The 19,101-nt window shown below is 40.3% G+C and overlaps 3 protein-coding genes and 1 non-coding gene across 5 annotated transcripts; all 4 read left to right on the top strand.

The window, feature by feature from the left end:
• LOC8080757 (probable apyrase 6) lies at window positions 829–4,589 on the top strand. The gene is made up of 8 exons (XM_002467741.2): window positions 829–1,475; window positions 1,943–2,055; window positions 2,342–2,449; window positions 2,543–2,585; window positions 3,233–3,418; window positions 3,649–3,746; window positions 3,827–4,023; window positions 4,106–4,589. Exons 1-8 carry the CDS (start codon window positions 953–955, stop codon window positions 4,359–4,361), a joined length of 1,524 nt encoding a protein of 507 aa, XP_002467786.1. The 5' UTR covers window positions 829–952; the 3' UTR covers window positions 4,362–4,589.
• On the top strand, window positions 4,889–4,969 carry TRNAL-CAG. Its single transcript has one exon. It is a non-coding gene; the product is annotated as a tRNA-Leu (tRNA).
• LOC8080756 (uncharacterized protein At4g17910) lies at window positions 6,543–12,256 on the top strand. Of its 2 annotated transcripts, XM_002467740.2 has the most exons (16): window positions 6,543–6,780; window positions 6,875–6,938; window positions 7,027–7,060; window positions 7,519–7,652; window positions 7,826–7,899; window positions 8,031–8,109; window positions 8,206–8,295; window positions 9,095–9,168; window positions 9,484–9,571; window positions 9,916–10,042; window positions 10,127–10,231; window positions 10,556–10,679; window positions 10,770–10,821; window positions 11,151–11,195; window positions 11,716–11,814; window positions 11,936–12,256. In XM_002467740.2, the coding sequence occupies exons 1-16, from the start codon at window positions 6,725–6,727 to the stop codon at window positions 12,086–12,088; spliced, it is 1,398 nt and encodes a 465-aa protein (XP_002467785.2). In that variant the 5' UTR covers window positions 6,543–6,724; the 3' UTR covers window positions 12,089–12,256. The 2 variants fall into 2 exon arrangements, with proteins under 2 accessions (XP_002467785.2, XP_021309933.1); XM_021454258.1 differs by lacking the exon at window positions 11,151–11,195.
• Window positions 16,849–17,328, top strand: LOC110432401 (wiskott-Aldrich syndrome protein family member 1-like). The gene has a single exon (XM_021452739.1). The coding sequence runs from the start codon at window positions 16,849–16,851 to the stop codon at window positions 17,326–17,328; it is 480 nt and encodes a 159-aa protein (XP_021308414.1).

Here is a 19,101-nt window from a genome sequence, read left to right as displayed (position 1 = left end):
ATTATCGTCAGGCCGATCAGATTCAGAGCGCCGTCACTGCACTTCCTCCTGTCATGCGACAGGCTTCGTCGTCAGAGGTATTCGTTCTGTTTTTGCTAGATACATTTATAGACATAATATATATATACATATATGTAGATGTGTAATAAAATCTACGTACAACCGACTTATAATTTAGAAAGTAGTGAGTATATTAACGTATCTTTACATAACAATATCCCCCCATATAGGCTATGCATGCTTCGTTGATTTAGTTTACAGTGGCAACTACTGTTTACCTGGTCTGACGTACGTGCAGAGCTCATCATCGGCGAGCCAGCGGCAGGGTCCCCGGCGAGCGCATGCCAAGCCTGGCCAGACGACGGCGCCGCTGCCCCAGGTCGCATTCGTGGACCTCGTCGACTCAGACGACGACACTGTCGTCGGCGTCGACGTCGAGGAGCTGGACTTGGAGCTCAAACTATAGAACGAATTAGATTTCCTGTCAAATTGTTGATGATATATCCAACAATGTGTTCAATTCTTTATTTGCATAGAAGCCGTCAAAATTCATTGTAACTATAGTACACACCTCAAGTGTGCCGTACGTAGATTCCCTTTGTATAGAGCAGTTTGGTTACACAGGAATGCCTTCTAAGTATAAATAAATAAAAATAAATTGATTTGATACAAACTTCGTGTAAATAAATAATTTGATTTAATATCGTGTAATAGAAAACAAAAAAGTCGTCTTGATGATGCGTTGACGTAAACTTTGCACATCGCCTTCCACCCGGCCCTGTCCGTACTATAAAAGCACTCCTCCCCCCCCAATTTTAATATAAACCATATATTTAAATAAAAAATAAAATAAAGGCTCGACGCCTCGACGTCGTCGTCACCTCTCTCGCCGTCCACCAGTCACGGCGAGCGGGCGGCGTCGGCCGTCAGCGGCGGCCGGGGGTTCACCACCATGCCTGACCCCACCGCCAAACCCCCCTCGCCACGGCCCCGCCGCCGCCGCAGGCTCTGCGGCCTCTGCCTCGGCACCGCGCTCCTCGCGCTCCTCGTCTCCGCGCTCGTCCACGCCGTCGCCTCGCCGCCGCGTCGTCCCGCCCCCGGCCCGGCCTCCGCGCGCTTCTCCGTCGTCATAGACGGAGGCAGCACGGGCACGCGGGCCCACGTCTTCGCCACGGGGCACGACGGCCGCCCGGATCTGGCGCGCTCCACCGTGATGCGCGTCTCACCGGGCCTCTCGTCCTTCGCCGCCGACCCGGCGCGGGCCGGGGAGTCTCTGAAGCCGCTGATAGATTTCGCGAGGGATGAGATTGTCGGCTCGGGAGGCGCCGCTCGGGAGGCGGAGGTGCGGCTCATGGCTACCGCAGGGCTGCGCCTGCTCGAGGAGCGCGCCCAGGAGGCGATCTTAGCGTCCTGCAGGGACGTACTACGAGCCTCTGGGTTCCGATTCGAGGACGCGTGGGCCAAAGTGATCCCAGGTACTGCTTTCGCCTTGCCATTTTCTGTTCCTGAGGGAAGTGATTGTACTTTAGCTCTAAAAAATGCTCGGTAGCTGATTGCATTGTGGATAGGGGATTGGGTGATTAAATGAGATGGCAAATAATTCAATGAATTGGAAATGCTAACTGATTTAGAATGTGTATGTAAAGAGAGCGCCAATTGCTGCTGGTTCTTTGTTGCAAGCTTGCAATAGATGTGAGCTGATGGGTTTGGAAATGACTAGTAGAAATATGTAATGGCTATGCAGCTTTGGCATTTCTGTTGGTTGAGTAACAGACAAAAACAAATGGAATCAAAATGCTGGAATGCAGCAATCTAAAATAATCTGCACAGTGAAAATTAATACTATAAGCATAAAAATTCGTTGGGGGTATGCCCTTTTGTGTTATATTAGCTAAAATACTTTCAACTTGTTTGCTTACACTTGCTGGTACCTCTTTTACAGGCTCGGATGAAGGTATCTATGCTTGGGTTGCGGCAAATTATGCTCTTGGCAGACTTGGAGGGGATCCTAACAAAACCGTTGGAATAATTGAACTTGGGGGCGCTTCAGCTCAGGTTCAGCGATGAGTGCATACACAGTTTGTGATCCCTCTGGGATCTTGGATCTTGTTTAAATACAATGAATGCTAATGAGTCCCTGATAGTGCACTAAAATTCAAAAGGACTCTCACTTACTTGAAATTACGATTTCTGTAAACTTTATAAATGCCTTCAGTAATATAGGATGGCCAGATTCCACTTATGGTTTCTTGATGTCAATACATATAATAGATTTTTTTTTTCTGGTCATATTCCAAAAATATGTTTCTTTACCAAAGTAACTGTTGCTGTTTTGTTTCAGCTTACCTTTGTTTCTGATGAAGTACTTCCACCCGAACTGTCATATAATTATACTTTTGGTGAAAGAACATACACTCTCTATACCAACAGCTTTTTAAACTTTGGTCAAGTGAGTTATTTATATCCACTGACTCTTCCACTTTGTATAACCTTGTGAATCCTACAATAGATTAACCGGCTGATGAATCATTTACTTCTGCAGAATGCAGCTCAAGACTCATTTCATGAAATGCTGAGGTCAAGAGGTATTTATTTGGATTTAAATTTTCCTTACTCTATACTCTATGAATATATCTAGTCTAGACTTTAGCACTATTGTGAGCTTTGTGCTGAGACCTTGTGGCGTCCTGTTCCTGTGTCACTGGGGACATGCATTAGACCTAGGAGACTAGGCATAACTAAGACCTTATGATGTCCCATGGCATTGAAGACACTCCTGGATGCCTCAAAAAACAATGCTTGCAACTATAACTAGGAATTCAGCACCTGATGTACAAGAGAACTAAGTCTCACAAAATATATATTCTGAATGAAGAGTTCATTCACACCGTCACACAACTAGACGCTACTTCATGAACACAGTGCCTATAAGTAATTCTTACTGCAATTATTTTGGTATGCTATGTAAGTACAAATGTACCTGGACCATAGTTATAGAATAGGAGCCATTTTAGCAGTTTTATGAAGTGGGCACTTGACTGAAATTTTCTGAAGCAGTTACTCGTTCCATTGGCTTATTGTATACTTGGTAACTAAACAGAGTGTAAGATGTGTGGGAAACAGGAAGGGATTAATAGGTTGTGTTTTCTATAGTTGCATTATAGTCTATGGAGATACTAAGTACTAATTACCAAGCGAAGTAGCTCTTTAAGTTCACCACCCGCATTTGCAGGCTCTTCCAAAAATGGTACACTTGCTGATCCTTGTGCTCCCAGAGGATATTCACGCAATGAAGAAGTGATGGTGAGGATGAGCAGCACTTCAAGGTCAACATTAGAGAATCAATATGTTGATAATGGGACTGGAAACTTTACTGAGTGCATATCTTCTTCGCTGCTGTTACTGCAAAAAGGAAAGGGTAAGAAATATATGCAAAACTACAAATCTTTGTTCAGTTGTTCACATACACTGACATAAAAATCACTTGAAGATAGCTGTTTTTCACTGATGCACCAAGTCAATACCTTTTGCAAATCTCGTGCTCTTCAAATATTTTGCCTAACTGTTTCTGAATTAGTATACCTGAACAAGCTCAATTTAGCATGATGTCTTACAGATTAGTGCCACATGTATCTCATATAAATGCAGAAAAGTGCCAGTATCAACATTGTCACCTGGGACCTACTTTCGTACCTGAGCTGCGTGGATACTTCTTGGCAACTGAAAATTTCTATTTTACTTCAAAGGTCCATTACATGTTTCTTTTTTCCTTTTGCATGTCAACCTTTTCTTCTGACACTTCTAACTCCTGTACATTGTCTGTCAGTTCTTTGGACTTAAGAAGTCGTCATCACTATCTGATTTTATGTTTGCTGGAGAACAATCTTGCAATCAGGATTTGTCCACTCTTAGAAAAAAGTATCCTAATAGGTCTGATGAAGATTTTTCACGGTATTGCTTCTCGATGGCATATATTGTGGCTCTACTGCATGACAGTCTTGGTGTACCACTGGATGATAAGAGGCAAGCATATTGAGTACATCATAGTGAAATTTACTCCCAAGTGATCTCATATGCTCATCTAATTTAATTTTCTACTGATCAGGATTGAGTATTCAAACCAGGTTGGAGACGTTCAGGTTGAATGGGCTCTAGGAGCTTTCATCACATTGATGCAAAATACAAGTTTAAAGCCATTGCACACCGCCGCAGAACCAATCCATAGCAATAGACCATTGTTTGCTGTGCTGGGAATGTTTCTTTTATGTGGAGTACTTTTTGTATCAAGATGGAGGAAGCCCAAGACGAAAATCATATATGACTTAGAGAAAGGCCGATACATCATAACACGCATCAGCTGATGCTGAACCTTGTGCAGAAGAACTATATTTATACGACAGGAATAGATGTTGTTGTGTTGTACAACAATGTACGAGTTCAATTCTTTGTGTTTTATCTTAGGTAGCAGAGTTGGGTGGGTGGAGCATGGAAGATAGCACATTTTGTGCGTATAGAAGAATGTGTAGGACAATTTGTCATGTGTTAATTGAATTATTTTGATAAATAAATATAGTTTTTTTGTTTCATCTTATGAGCTCGATATGTCTCACACAACAATTTGTCATGTGTTAATTAAATTCTTTTGGTGAATAAGTATAGTTATTTTGGTTCACGTTATGAGCCTGGCATTTCTCAGATACACATATATTGAGATACTGTAATTGCAGTCAAAGTTTGTGGTGACTGGTGGAGTTCATGAAATTATGGAAACTAGAATCTTGTGCCATACTGGGATGCAAATTCAATCATGCAAGCTGGACTTGTTGTCTCCCTTTTGTCTCTGCTCTGCAAAAGTTCATCTCAGTTATTATTGCGTTAGTTGCAACATGTCAAGATGGCCGAGTTGGTCTAAGGCGCCAGTTTCAGGTACTGGTCCGAAAGGGCATGGGTTCGAATCCCATTCTTGACATTTACTTTTATTTGTTCTAAAACATTTCTGTATTATGCTTTTCCCTAAATCAACCTCTGTACTTGCAGAGTTCCTTTTGTCTTTTATTATGCTAAACTTTTGTGTTTTGCTCTTTCCCAAATGAACCTGAGTAATTTAAAGCAGTCTTTTTCGTTTTTTGTGCTAAACTTATGTGTTTTGCTCTTTCCTGAATATGAACCTTAGTACTTTAAAGCAGAGTTCTAGCCGTCTTCAATACAAGAGTAACCACATGTAACTAGTAAAAAATTGTTCTGGCCTTGATTTATTGTGAAAGATTTATTGTAAAAAATTGTTCTGGTCTTCAATACAAGAGTAACCATATATATATAGATACTACTATGCAGATTTTTTTTAGCAACTACTGCTCGTCCTGTTCGCTTGACTAAAAAGTCATGACAAAAAGTAGAAAGTATTATTCGTTGATTTATTGTGAAAGAAAAACACAATTGAATAGCAGACATATTTGACTAATAAACTCAAACGAACAGGGATACATATGCTCCATAGTAATTATTTTTAGCATATCCAAGCCACATAAGCCCATAATATCATGCGGACCCTAATTTAGGCCTTAATATTTTTTGTGCTAAAGTTTTTTTTCTAATAATGTGTGCTGAACATTTTAATCCACACATTTCTATGTTTTTCTCTTTTTCAATAAAAAAGAGTAATGACAAATATTTGGACAAGGGGTACTCCCTTATTATTCGGACTTGTACTCCATCGAGGTAACCTTTGGTCGAGCTTTTAGACTACTGAGTTCTGAAGCAAAACTTGACGGTAGAGAACTCGGCCAAGCATAGGCCTGCACCAAGGGTCCTCGTCGGCTAGGTGGAGCCTACCAGCCCCGCTCCTCCTCCTTTTCCACTCTCCCTCTCTTTGTAACATGGTCTCCAAATATATCTAAGGAGACCCTTAGTATCTAGACATATATCGCTTGTTTGAAAAGCCATGTCTAAAAGTAGTGTTCACTGATTTATTGTGAAAGAAAAACATTGCTAAATACGACTTATAAGACAAGCGAATAAGCTCATGCTCTCTTCCGCTCCTTTATTTATAACTCCTAGTGCAAACATTGAGCTATTGTGCTTAGAAACATGATTGAACACCACTAGAAATTAGACGTAAGGCACGTTGCCTGAATCAGTATAGATCCTGCATCTTCAAGTGCCGGTCATCCAAAGCCATACACATGATTATAAAATTTACTACTAATTTTACTGACATTTATAGCTTCGTACTTTATTTTGTCATGAAAAGACTACTATGCAGATGTTTTTTTTTCTTTGAGAAACACTATGCAGATGCATATGCCCCATAGCGATTTCTTTTTTAAACACATTCAGACTTATGGGCCACAGAAGCCTACTCATGCAGACCATAATTTGGGCCTAAAGTTCGTTTAAAAAAATTAGGGCCTTAAAGCCTCTTCAACCATATTTGGGCCACTCCCTCAAAAAAAAAAAACCATATTTGGGCCACGGGATTCTGACTGGAGAGCGGCTGGAGCGGAAGTTGCTGAGAGCGGGAGCGGAAGCTGCTGGGAGCTCTACCCAAACCGGGCCAGGAGCCAAGGCGTGGTCGCAGCTTGCCGGCTCGCCGCTGCCAGCGAAGCACTCGCCTCGCCGTCGTCCGCCGGCCACCGTTGCTGCGGTGCCGTCGGCCATATCTGACGCCTTTACCGGCAGTTCTCCTCGTCCCTCACGCCTCCACTCCCGCGCCTCTCGAATCTCGATGGAGGGCCGCCTCTTCGACAAGCCCCTGAACCCGAATAAGCTCCTCAAGGAGCAGTAAGTCCAGGGTCCCTAGCCCACGAATCGAGGCTGCGGTTTCAGTCCCTCCCCTTCTCGCCCTTAACACTCCTCCCCTGCCTTGGTGATGCAGATTCGTGAGCAACCTGACGGGGTCTTCCCTGCTGGAGATCGCGGCGCTCTCCACCGTCGTGCCGGTAACCCATTCAAATCTACTGCCAATTTTTCTGTATGCGCAAGCACGCTGAGTTAGGGATTTGACTTGATCCCTCTTTTGGTGCATAGGCATTGGTAGTTCTCAGAAAGTGGAGCAGCAGAGGTCAGTGACTCAGTTCATCTTAAATGTTGCAAATTCTGCTCTGTGTAAGGCGTCAATGAATCAGTTTCCACGACAAATCCTCAAGTGAGATCCACTAATATGGTTGGGAAATCAGATTACTAGTGGGCTGCAACTTTTGCAGATTTAACTGTGGATCTGTTTTATGTAAATCGTGAATTCAACAATATAGTCCAAGTTATTCTACAGTGTTAGCGTAGAAATGTACACTTTTAACTTTCTATTAAAAATTTTCCGTGTCACCCTCCATTTCTAACTTGTTGATAAATCTGATGATTGATGCCATAGATTAGGCCATCCATTTCAAGTATACTCTGTGTTTTATAAGTATGACCTTTTAAATTTTCACATTAACAAATAAACGCTCTCTTATTTTATTTTCCATGTATAGATTTGATCTGACAAACCACAAATACTTCCCTTGTTTCGTCATGTTTTAGATAATTCTAGGAAGGATTCAGCAAAGAAAAATGATGATCAAGTTCACCCTGTTCATAAAGATTGGATGCAGTACTTCTCTACACTAGGTGTAGATTATCTCACTGTTGTATTGCCAATTATTTTGGTTTTCACAGTAAGTAACCCTTCTCTATATTTTGGTTGTGCTTAGTCGCTAGTGTTTTTTAATTAAAAATGATCAAAGAGCACACAGAGAAACAAACTTTGCAGTACAGGGCATAAATTAAACACTTTTTAGTTGGAAGAAAAGGAAAATGAGGATCCTTGGGTTTTTCCTTGATTTTGCAGGTCTTATCTGAATGGGCCTTTACGTGTGCTATTTCTCTTGTAGTTCTGATATCCATCTACATCATGTTTGAAAGGTATTTCCTATGAGTTATTACATGAACTGTGGAAAGTCATTTTAGATTCTGCCATTCTAAAGTCCATTTTGTATTTCCTTCTAGCACACAGTCTGTGCTGTTGTGGAATTGATGTAATCCTGTCCTCCCAGGTCTCAGCTTCATCTTAAAGATGGGTTCAGTCAGCTGCCTTCGCTCAGGGCAGACATATCTTCTTACCGTGTCTCAGTGGTGTGTAAAATTTTATTTATTGGAAAACATGTGTCCTTTAGTTCTGGAGATGTAGCAGCACCACTGAAGTATAAAAAGTGATTACGTAATCTGTAGGTTCTGGTGACATGTTTGTGCATATTAGCTGTGGACTTCAAAATATTTCCAAGACGCTATGCCAAGGCTGAAACATATGGTAGTGGCATCGTAAGTCATATATCAAGCCCTGTTTCTTTCCTTTTGTTTTTTCGTATCTTATTTGTATCTCCCCATTGTTTTGTCCACACCTGTACATGTTTGGGCCTAACCCTCATGATAAATACTAGTGCTGTTCAAGAACCAGCCCCCCCCCCCACCACACACACACACCACCTTCTACAAACTGTTCATAGTCATTAAAATGTTTAAATTACTAACGGTACAGTGGCGTATTGAAGGGCTGGTGACACAGGGCATTTGCCTGGCCTCGCTGCCATCGAACATTGCAGTTGCAGACCCTTAGACTGCAGGCAAAACAACTCTGCTTGTGCAGTTGTGTACATGGTCTATGTTACAAGTATGTTACCATACTTAGGCTTCGTTTTTTTAGGAAAAAAAACATGCTTAGGCTTGTCCAGGCTCTGCCACTTTAAAGATATATGACTAATATGAGTATATGATTTTATTAGCTTGGCCAGGAAACATGAACTAATAATCACCTCTAGTATCTTACTATCTTTTATCCCGTGTTTTGCATATACAATTTCCTCTATTATTATTTTACTAGAAATGGCAAGCAAGAAACATCTATGAAATGACTTCTTATTCTTCGCAGTTTTTATTTGAATTAATTTTGACCTTTTTGTCTAGAAATTCTTTGCTTATTGTTTTCAGTATTGAACCTATGCTGCCATGTACAATTTGGAATGTATTACTACTAATTTTGAAAGTTCAGAAGTTGCAATGTACAATCTGAAATCATCTTCCCATTTTAATGATACTAAGAATTTGGCACATTGTCTAACAGATGGATCTTGGAGTAGGATCTTTTGTAGTGGCTAACGCACTGGTATCTAGACAAGCACGAAACATAGCCTCAATGTAAGTCCTTAACTATGATTTGATGTCATTTATTATAACAAAATATCTTTAGGGATACTGAATAGACACTTGGAAAAAGTGTGGTGCACTGCAACATGTGTCCTGCTGATTCTCAGTTAGTACTGACACTTGGTGCTCCATTTATCTAGTGTAATCACTAATAACTAGAACTTCTTTCACATGTTTCAATGTTTGATTTGAATTCGTTAATTTCACTGTGCGAATACATAAGTTTCTGTACCATAGGTGCCAATCAGCATCAGTGTACCAGATTCATATGATGTCTCTTACAATGTTCCTACTTGGGTTCCTTAGGAGTTTCAAGGCAGCGCTGAGTTCCACAAGTCCACTGGTATTTCTCGGCTTTGCTCGCATTATCTCCACATGGGGTGTTGATTATCAGGTGCTTTTCTTGTTTCTTTGCACCAATTACCTACATTACTATTTACTTATTTCGGTGATTCACTATAACGGACACATACACGGGTGTGCAATTTCTTTGTATATGCACGGCCATTCATGTAATTGTTTAGTTTCATTTTCCTCAATGATCTATAATATGATATGATTTACGATGCCCATTTCCTCTTTTCGATACTGAAGCCCTATGTACCACAAGTCCACAACATATTTGCTTTTCAGTAATACTGAAAGTGGTGTGATTGGATAACAATTTTCCTGGCGTGGTAGAGAAGTTACTAATAGTAATTCCATATTTGAAGACACTACTGTTTTTTTATTTTGTAGGTCCATGTAGGAGAATATGGTGTTCATTGGAACTTCTTTTTCACCCTCGCAGCTGTTTCTATCCTTACATCTATTGTCAGGATTCATCCAAAACATTGTGGATTAGTTGGTCTGCTTATCCTTGCTGGTACAGATTTCTCCAGTTTGCTTAGATGGACTTTACATTGCTAAAATATTTTTCTTAAAGATTTGTCTCTGTTTTTGGTTTCAGGTTACCAGATTTGGTTATCTTCTGGATTGAATGAGTACCTCATTTCTGATAAAAGAAATGCTGATATAATCAGCCAGAATAAGGAGGGCATTTATAGCATCCTCGGTAAAAAAATACAGTTCTACGTAGTTTGTCATTTATTTTCTGAAATGCTGAGAAACATACAGCCGTTCAACCTTCTTAGCATGAAGATGCAGGCATAAATGCAGGTCTTGCACATGCATCTTACTAATCTTTTTTCTATTTGTTTTACCCTATTTATGTATGCTAAACATAGTTTCTTTTTATCTTACTAAGCTTAATTACACACACTAATAACTGTTAGCTATCGCGCCCTTTTAGTAGCTGCATGCCATAAATTTTCATGCATTGTATTTTAAGATTGCTGTAAAAATATGCATTCCACTAATGGATACCCTCCCATGGCAGGATACTGGGGTATGTTTCTATTTGGTGTTTCTTTGGGTTTCTATCTGTTCGTTGACACTAGTTCAAAGGGCAAGAACAGGAACACTCAAGTCATGAAAATCTGGGTTCTTGCCGCATCTTTTTGGTAAGAAACATTGAAACAACAACAACATGCTTGATTACTATTTTGAATATTTTCTGATTATTAAAATTTGTTCACACGTCATGTTTATAGGTTTTTGGCAATCATCTTTGATAGCTATATTGAGAGAGTTTCTCGGCGAATGGTAAGATACTAATTTTGATTAACTTTTTACTCTAGCATGAAATAAAAAATGTTGAAGAGTGAAGCCATCTTGGTGAATGTTTTTAAAAGTTGCAATAGCAATTTTATGGTTCGTGGAGCAGAATATTGTGGTCTTACATTGAATGACAGTTATTTTAGTCAGGCAACATTAATGCTTATTAATAGGCTGAATACAGTGTAAAAGGAGTTATAACATTTAAATTTGCAGTAAATAAACTTTACTTCTTAGCCTTTTTTTCTGCTCAGTCTTTAGATTGAATTGGTAGTTAATACATGAGCTTGAAACTTGGTCGAAACATCGTTTTGCAGTGCAACTTCGCTTATGTTATGCTTGTTTTTGGCCAGAATTTTCAGGTATTGTTCTTTTCTATGTTCTTTCGTGTAATTATAGTATACATTAATTAGCACACCAGGTTGGTCTTTTCTTTAACATCTTGGTAGTGTTTGTATTTGTTAAGCAGCGGAAATATATTGGACTTTTCTTTAACAATATGCACTTTATCTGACAAGGACATATTATTAGATGCAGTCGTATATGCTTTAAATATTTTGTAATCTTCAGTTGTCTTACATGTTTCCACTTGATATAATGTGCAAGGAATGATTCAAAATTCCACTCTATTGATTGCTTTGCCTGCTAATGTTACTGTTTTATGATTTGGGAGCAACTTTGCCATATTATCAGACCCATGAATAGTAGCAAGGGGGTTTGCAAAGCCATGAAATTTACTACTTACCCAAGTAAATCAACCTGCTTTCCTAAGAGTCTATCAACAATGGGTGTCTGGTTTTTTTCTTTAGTTGTTTGGTCTAGTATTTTTGTTCATGCTTCACATTAGTTTCACTGTTCATGCTAACTGATTATCCAATGCAGGTTTTATCTATCCTCACATTAGCTGGGTTCGCCTCATATAAAAAGAACCTGGTTCTTGAAGATGCACTCAATCAAAACATGCTTGGTTCATTCCTTCTGGTAAGATCATTGCTTGCTTTCTTTATTACTAGAAAATGGAAATTATCACAGTGCGTTTATTTGAGAGTTGTTCCATTTGCCAGGTTAATTGAACTGAAACCTAAGTGTCTTCTTCTTTCAGGCAAATATCCTTACTGGTCTGGTTAATCTCTCAGTTAACACGCTCTCTGCCTCTTCCCTCACTGCCTTCATGATTCTGTCAGTATACACCTTTACTTTGTGCATGGTTACCGGCCTTGCCCATTTTTGTGGTGTTAGAATGAAGTTCTGGTGAATTGTAAGGTACCGTTTGATATGATGCTTGCTTGAAATATAATGAATTTTTTTAGGGAAAGAAGCCAAATTGCCATCCTAATTAGTTGATCGAGTCATTAATTCTGCCTATACTCTAGATCTGACTTCTTTCTGACTTGTTCACTTCACAAAATCATTTCCAAGAGAAGTGTTCAAGCTTCTTTGTGCCTCATCAGAAGCTTTCTATTTTCCTTCATTTCATGACACAACGTGTCTGCTGGTATTAATTAATACTGCTATTTAGTACTTTTGATCTGAAGACGACACATCCACCCACCGTAGATTTGTTGACGCATTGAAGATGGTCTGTCAAGACTCAAGAGTTTGCTGTTTCAGTATTTTAATGCCTCAGGTCAGAATCTGGCTAGCCTGAAGGAGATCGAACCTGGAATTTTGAATTTACCGGTAGGATTGTCTGTGCAAAAGCTTTTGCCTTGAAAAAAAAAAGAGAATGTGGCTTGAGTATGTCTAGAGGACGTCGCAAGGTTGTTTAGCTGAGACATCAGGGGAGCATTGCATTGCATTGGATGCCTCTCTGAGGGGCTGGCCACATGTTCATTAGGCCACATTGCCCGTGTGCCAGGCTGACCGGAAGGACGGCTTTGATGGTGAGGGTCGCCGTTGCATTAAGTCGCGAGAGGACTTGTGTGATGAATTCCGTGATGCGGATGACCTGACGTATAGTATCTCACTGACTGACCTTAGTAGTTTGGTGAGTTTGCAGCCGGAGGAGCATGGGCATTCGACATCCTAGCACTGTTAATCCATCCGTAACAAGCCCCGTAGTGCGGATTGTCCTCTCGACCGAGGAGAAAATGTGGCACCGGCTCGTTGCCCACATGCATGGCCACATGTGCCTCTTTAGCTCGCTGAGACAATCTTACGCGTTCGAAAAATTTTAGTTTTTGGCTACTGTAACACTTTCGTTTTTATTTGATAAATATTGTCCAATCACGGAGTAACTAGACTCAAAAGATTCATCTCACAATTTACAGGTAAACTGTGTAATTAGTTTTTATTTTTATCTATATTTAATGCTCTATACATGCGACCAAATATTCGATGTGACGAAGAATCTTGAAAAATTTTGCGAACTAAACGAGGCCTTGTTAAGAAGGAACCGTGACAGTAGTAACAGTTAACGGATTGCACAGAAGGACATGGGGGAGTACACAAGCAATAAGCAAAGCTCATCATTTTGGTCCATTAATATGATCTCGAGTTTCGCCGGGAACTGCTGCGCCACGCGCCCACCGGTGGCCGGTGGGGGATCGGCGTGCGTGCCCATCCGGCCATCCCGGCCGTCGTCGGTGGCGTTGCGCGGGCCAAGTTGCCATCCGGCGTGCACCCACATTAATTCGCGTCGATCGCGAGAGCTAGCTAAGGTCACCACCCGTCGCCGGCTGACCAGGTCTGCCTTCTCCGATCTGCAGTGCTGGTTGGTTGCTCGTATAGGAGCCTTTAAGGCTCTCAAAAATTTTTTAAATTTTTTTAAGATTTTCCATGACATTAAATTTTTTGACATATGTATGGAGCATTTTAAATATAGATCAAAATAAAAAGTAATTGTATAGTTTGTTTGTAATTTGCGAGACGAATTTTTTGAGCCTAATTAGTCTATGATTGAACAACTATTGTTAAATACAAACGAAAATACTACAGTAGCCAAAGCCAAAAAATTCTGCGAACTAAACAAGGCCTAAGTTCATCGCTGTTTTTTCTTCCCCTCTCTCTCTGTCTTGGTGGATTATTGCAAGGATTGACCCGTCAGCCTGCTTGCTTGAGATTACTGTCAGTCATTCGGTAATGTTTTTCTCTCATAACAAATCAGCAGTACTTTCTATCATGATTTATCCGACAAACGATCGGTTACCTCCGCCTCTGGCGTACTGTATGTACAACTGTAGAAGTAAAGCCATGCATGCAACAAGTGTATCCCGGCCAGATAGGTCAAATCATCTCATCTTGCATGCAGTCGGTCCTGCATTGTTTCTCTGAGCGGTGATCGCAGGCTATTTCAATCCCAACGCAATAGTTGACCATGCTGCGTCGTGGACATGCACCATGTTGACTTTTGATCACTGCCATTTACGGGGGTAATGCATGCTCTCCTCATGTTTTATGGTTGGTACAGAATGGTAGGGCGTTTCCCTTCCCAAGGGCCTTGTTTAGTTTCAAAAAACTTTACAAAATGGACACTGTTCGTTTTTATGTGACAAATCTTATCTAATCATGGACTAACTAGGTTTAAAAGATTTATCTCTAAATTATAAATAAACTATGCAATTAGTTATTTCTTTTATCTATATTTAATGTTCTATGCATGTGTCGTAAGATTGAATGTGACGAAAAATCTGAAAAATTTTGTATTTTTTTTTAAAACTAAACAACGCCTAGGTCCTGCGATGTACTCGTACTCTACTATTGAGGCCTTGTTTAGTTCAAAATTTTTTTGGGAAATCGATACTGTAGCACTTTCGTTTGTATTTGACAAATATTGTCCAATTATAGACTAACTAGGTTTAAAAGATTCGTCTCGTCAATTCCAACCAAACTATATAATTAGTTTTTATTTTTGTTTATATTTAATACTTCATGCATACGTTTAAAGATTCGATGTGATGGAGAATTAAAAAAAAATAACAAGGCTTGAGTACCGTACTCCTTCACTGCGGCATGTTGCGTGAACATCAAGTGTAGTGTAGCTCTCTCCAAAAAAAAAAGTGTAGGGTAGCATCGCTGCTTGCTTGCTTCCATCTGTTGCAGCAATGTACCGGGCGTGCCTAGTAGGGTACCAGTAGACAGTAGTGCATCAGGCATTATGTGTACGCATAATCAGTACGTATACGATTAGTACTCCCTGCCTACTCCGATCCCTCCACATCAGATCTCCTGGCTAATTGCATCTTTCAATCTTTGAGGAGATCGAGATCTATCAGGCCATATATTAAGAGGTGATGAAATGGCAGTACTGGTAAGTACGTATAGTAACAACCACGCTTGCTTGTGTGTGGTGGTGGAGTGAGAGACAAGGAGAGCTGCTGGATCAGAGTCCTGGAGACTTGACGACTCGGACGCATCAAATTGCGTTTGCGTGCAGACGCCGGACGACGACAAGTCAAAATGGGACGACCGACGCCCGACGGGTCGAAATGGTATTAGGCCATGTTTAGGCCTTGTTTGCAAAAAGTTTGATTTTTTTTTGGCTACTGTAGCACTTTCGTTTTTATTTGACAAACATTGTTCAATCGCGGAGTAACTAGGCTCAAAAGATTCATCTTACAAATTATAGGTAAAACTGTGCAATTAGTTTTTGTTTTCGTCTATATTTAATGTTCCATACATGCGACCAAAGATTTGATGTGACGGGGAATCTTGAAAATTTTTACGAACTAAACAAGGCCTTAGTTCACTCTAATCTAAAAAAAATTAAGATTCTTCATCATATCGAATTTTGTGGCACATGTATAAAACATTAAATATAGATAAAAAATAACTAATGGTACAGTTTGCTTATAATTTGTGAGACGAATTTTTTAAGCTTAATAGTTCACGATTGAACAATAATTACCAAATAAAAACAAAAATACTTCAGTACCCAAAAACTTCCTCAACTAAGGGGCTGTTTGGTCACGGACGGTAAAGTTTATTGTCCGTCACATCGAATATTTGAACATATACATGAAATACTAAATGTAAACTATTTATGGAACTAAAACATGGCTAGAGAGTAATTTATGAGACGAATGTTTTGAACCTAATTAGTCAATAATTGAATACTAATACTAATTATCAAATAAAACAAAAATACTACAGTACCTGTTAAACTTTACCAATCTAACCAAACATCTCCTAAACAAGGCTTTATTAGTAAAACTTGCAGCCCCTGAAACCTGAGCTTTCATGGAATGTTGCAGTGATAGCGACCTGTCGGGATCACGTACGCGATGGAGCAATCGTCAATTGCCAAGCTTCGAGGTAGCTCTAGAATTTCATTTCCATATGTTACGCCTTTTGTGTGGCCCCCGAGCCATTAATAAGTCATAGTACTGCCTGTGCCTCCTTCTGTTAGGCCTTGTTTAGTTTCAAAAAATTTTATAAAATGAACAGTGTAACATTTTTGTTTGTATTTAATAAATATTATCTAATTATAGATTAACTAGTCTTAAAAAATTCGTTTCATAAATTACAGATAAACTGTGTAATTAATTATTTTTTTAATCATATTTAATGCTTCATATGCCGTAAGATTTGATGTGACGGAGAATTTTAAAAAAATTGCAAAAATTTTTGGAACTAAACAAAGCCTTAGTAGGTGCATAACATTTTGAAAAGTATTTCGAGGTGTAATTTGGCCACCAAAACCTCTTAGACTATCTCCAACAGATGATACCTAAAACCATGACCCATTATAGGATTTGGGCCTTGTTTAGTTCAAGAAAATTTTTGGGTTTCGCTATTGTAGTATTTTCGGCTTTATTTGACAATTATTATTTAATTATAGACTTACTGGGCTCAAAAGATTCGTCTCGCAAATTACAGGTGAACTGTATAATTAGTTATCTTTTTTATCTATATTTAATGTTTTATACATGTGCCGCAAGATTCGATGTGACGGAAAATCTTGAAAATTTTTGGGAACTAAACAAGGCCTTGGGTTCTACATAGTAAATGAGTCACGAACCTAAAATCTTCCTTCTCCAACAACGAAAGGCAAAGGAAGCGCCCTGAGCACCGCCCATGTCCCTCCTCGCTGAGCGTCGGTCGCGCTCCCTCCTTGCTGAGCGCCGGTTGCCTCCCTCCCTGCCATCACCGGTCGTCTCCCTTCCTGCCTCGCCGGTGTCGTCGTCGGGCCTGCCTCATTGGCGAGGTTGCTCCCCTGCACGACCTCCCTCCCTCCCTGCGAGATCCAGTGAGAACCTTCGAGGTCATCTTGCCGAGCTCCGGCCGCCTCCCTCCTCACCTCGCACCGGCCCCCTCCCTCCCCGCCTCACCACCGTCGTCATCGGGCCCGCCTTGCCGGCGAGGTCCCTTCCCTGCATGGCCTCCCTCCCTCCGTGCGAGATCCGACGAGCGCCGGGCGCCTTCCTCCCCGCCTCGACATCTTCCTCACCCGCGTCCCCCACCAGGACGAAGTCTTCCACTTCGTCCATGGGGCTCTGCACCGTCGTCTTCCTCCCGTGCAAGGGCAGCGTCCTCAAGCTAGGCCCACCACTATAGCCATCCAAGTCTTTGCATCTCAGTAAATGACGACGCAAATAAGGGTCTCGGTTGGCCTAGTACCCAAAATGCATACTCTCTTTGTGTCTTCTGTTGGAGCCGATTTTCTTCATCTAAAACACTGTGCGCTACCTTTTTTGGGTTTGCGTCATCCTTTGCGTCTCTTGTTGGAGATAGTCTTGCTATGCATAATCATCACTTGGTAGTTTGGTAGATCGCGCTTATGGGGAAGCAATGATATGGACTGTTTATATAGGGGAATTGGTTCTACGCGATAAGTGGTTTCTTTTTAGCTCTCAGGTCTCTATTTATTTCAAAGATACCACCTCACAGATTCAGCATGGAAGATGCTATGAGGTTTTTTAGGTCAACTTGGGGGGAGGAGAGGAGGAACGAATCTCCACATGCAATATATTCTATAGATTCTGAAAACTGTGGGTGGAAGACATAGCCTTGGGTTACAAAGTTTGAGAGGAGATGGGGGGGGGAGACGTAGATTACATGACACAAGAATGTCTCCATTGCCTAGCAAAGGCTTCATTCTTCTGAGGAATGCGGCATCTCCAGCTTGCTATGAGGGTTTTGCCAATAAAACACCAGCAATATATTCCATAGATTCCGGAAACCGGTGGATAGAAGACATGGCCTTGGGTTACAAAGTTTCAGAGGAGATGGGGGGAGACGTATATTACATGACACAAGAATGTCTCCACTCCCTAGCAAAGGTTTCATTCTTCTGAGGAATGGAGCAGCTCCAGCTTGCTATGAGGGTTTTGCCAATAAAAAACTTAAAATTAGTAAATACAAACATTTGAAAGAACCTGTGCATATAAATTTTATGCATAAAAATGTACATAATTTGACTAATTGTTGAATAAACTTAATTTGTTTAATATTTTCAAACCCTATAATGCATAGTTGCATACTAAAAAGAACATAGTTCTTTTTTGCCCTTAAGGGCATGTGCTACCACTCTCTTTGCCACTGGATTCACATTGATAAATGTGTAAACACATATCTCAATATAGATTCGAATTGAAATATATATGTATTTGCACATTTGTCAATGTAAATTCAGTGGTGGAAGGAAAATAACTTTACTGTACTGAAAATGGATGCATGGAGTATATACGTACGTAGCATTATATAACACCGTGTCCGTGATGACGATGACCCTTCCACAGCCGAGCGTCATTTTGATTATATTCGTGCAAGCAAGCTTTGAGAGGAAACGAACATGCATGTGTGGCTCGATTGCTCGCGATCATCAGTTGCTGCGATAATACGCACACGCTAACTATTTTGGGGATTTGGGGACGAGGACGACCCATTTGAGCTGCTCTGCATGCATGCATGTATATGCCCGAGTAGTCAACTAGTCATACCGGATGAACGAGATGTTTGGGCGGAGGTGTTAATGTTTAACAGGTACTATAGTTTTTTTTATTTATTAATTATTATTGTTCAATCATAAACTAATTAGACTTAAAAGATTCATCTCGTAAATTACTCTCTAGCTATGTTTTTAATTTCATAAATAATCTATATTTAGTATTCTATATATATATATTTAAACATTCGATGTGACGTGAGTTAAAGTTTAATGTTACAAACCAAACGGATCCTAAAAATGACAGAGCGAGCAATGCTAGCCGCTAGTGTATGCGAATCTATTTATTTATCTTATAAATCGTACTTTTTCTATCAATTAAGGCCTTGTTTAGTTCCCAAAAAATTTCAAGATTCCCCGTCACATCGATTCTTACGGCACAT

Source organism: Sorghum bicolor, chromosome 1 (genome assembly GCF_000003195.3).
Source record: "Sorghum bicolor cultivar BTx623 chromosome 1, Sorghum_bicolor_NCBIv3, whole genome shotgun sequence".
Taxonomy (NCBI): Eukaryota; Viridiplantae; Streptophyta; class Magnoliopsida; order Poales; family Poaceae; genus Sorghum; species Sorghum bicolor.
Note: the sequence above shows the minus strand (reverse complement) of the source record. Positions and strands in the feature narration are given on the sequence as shown.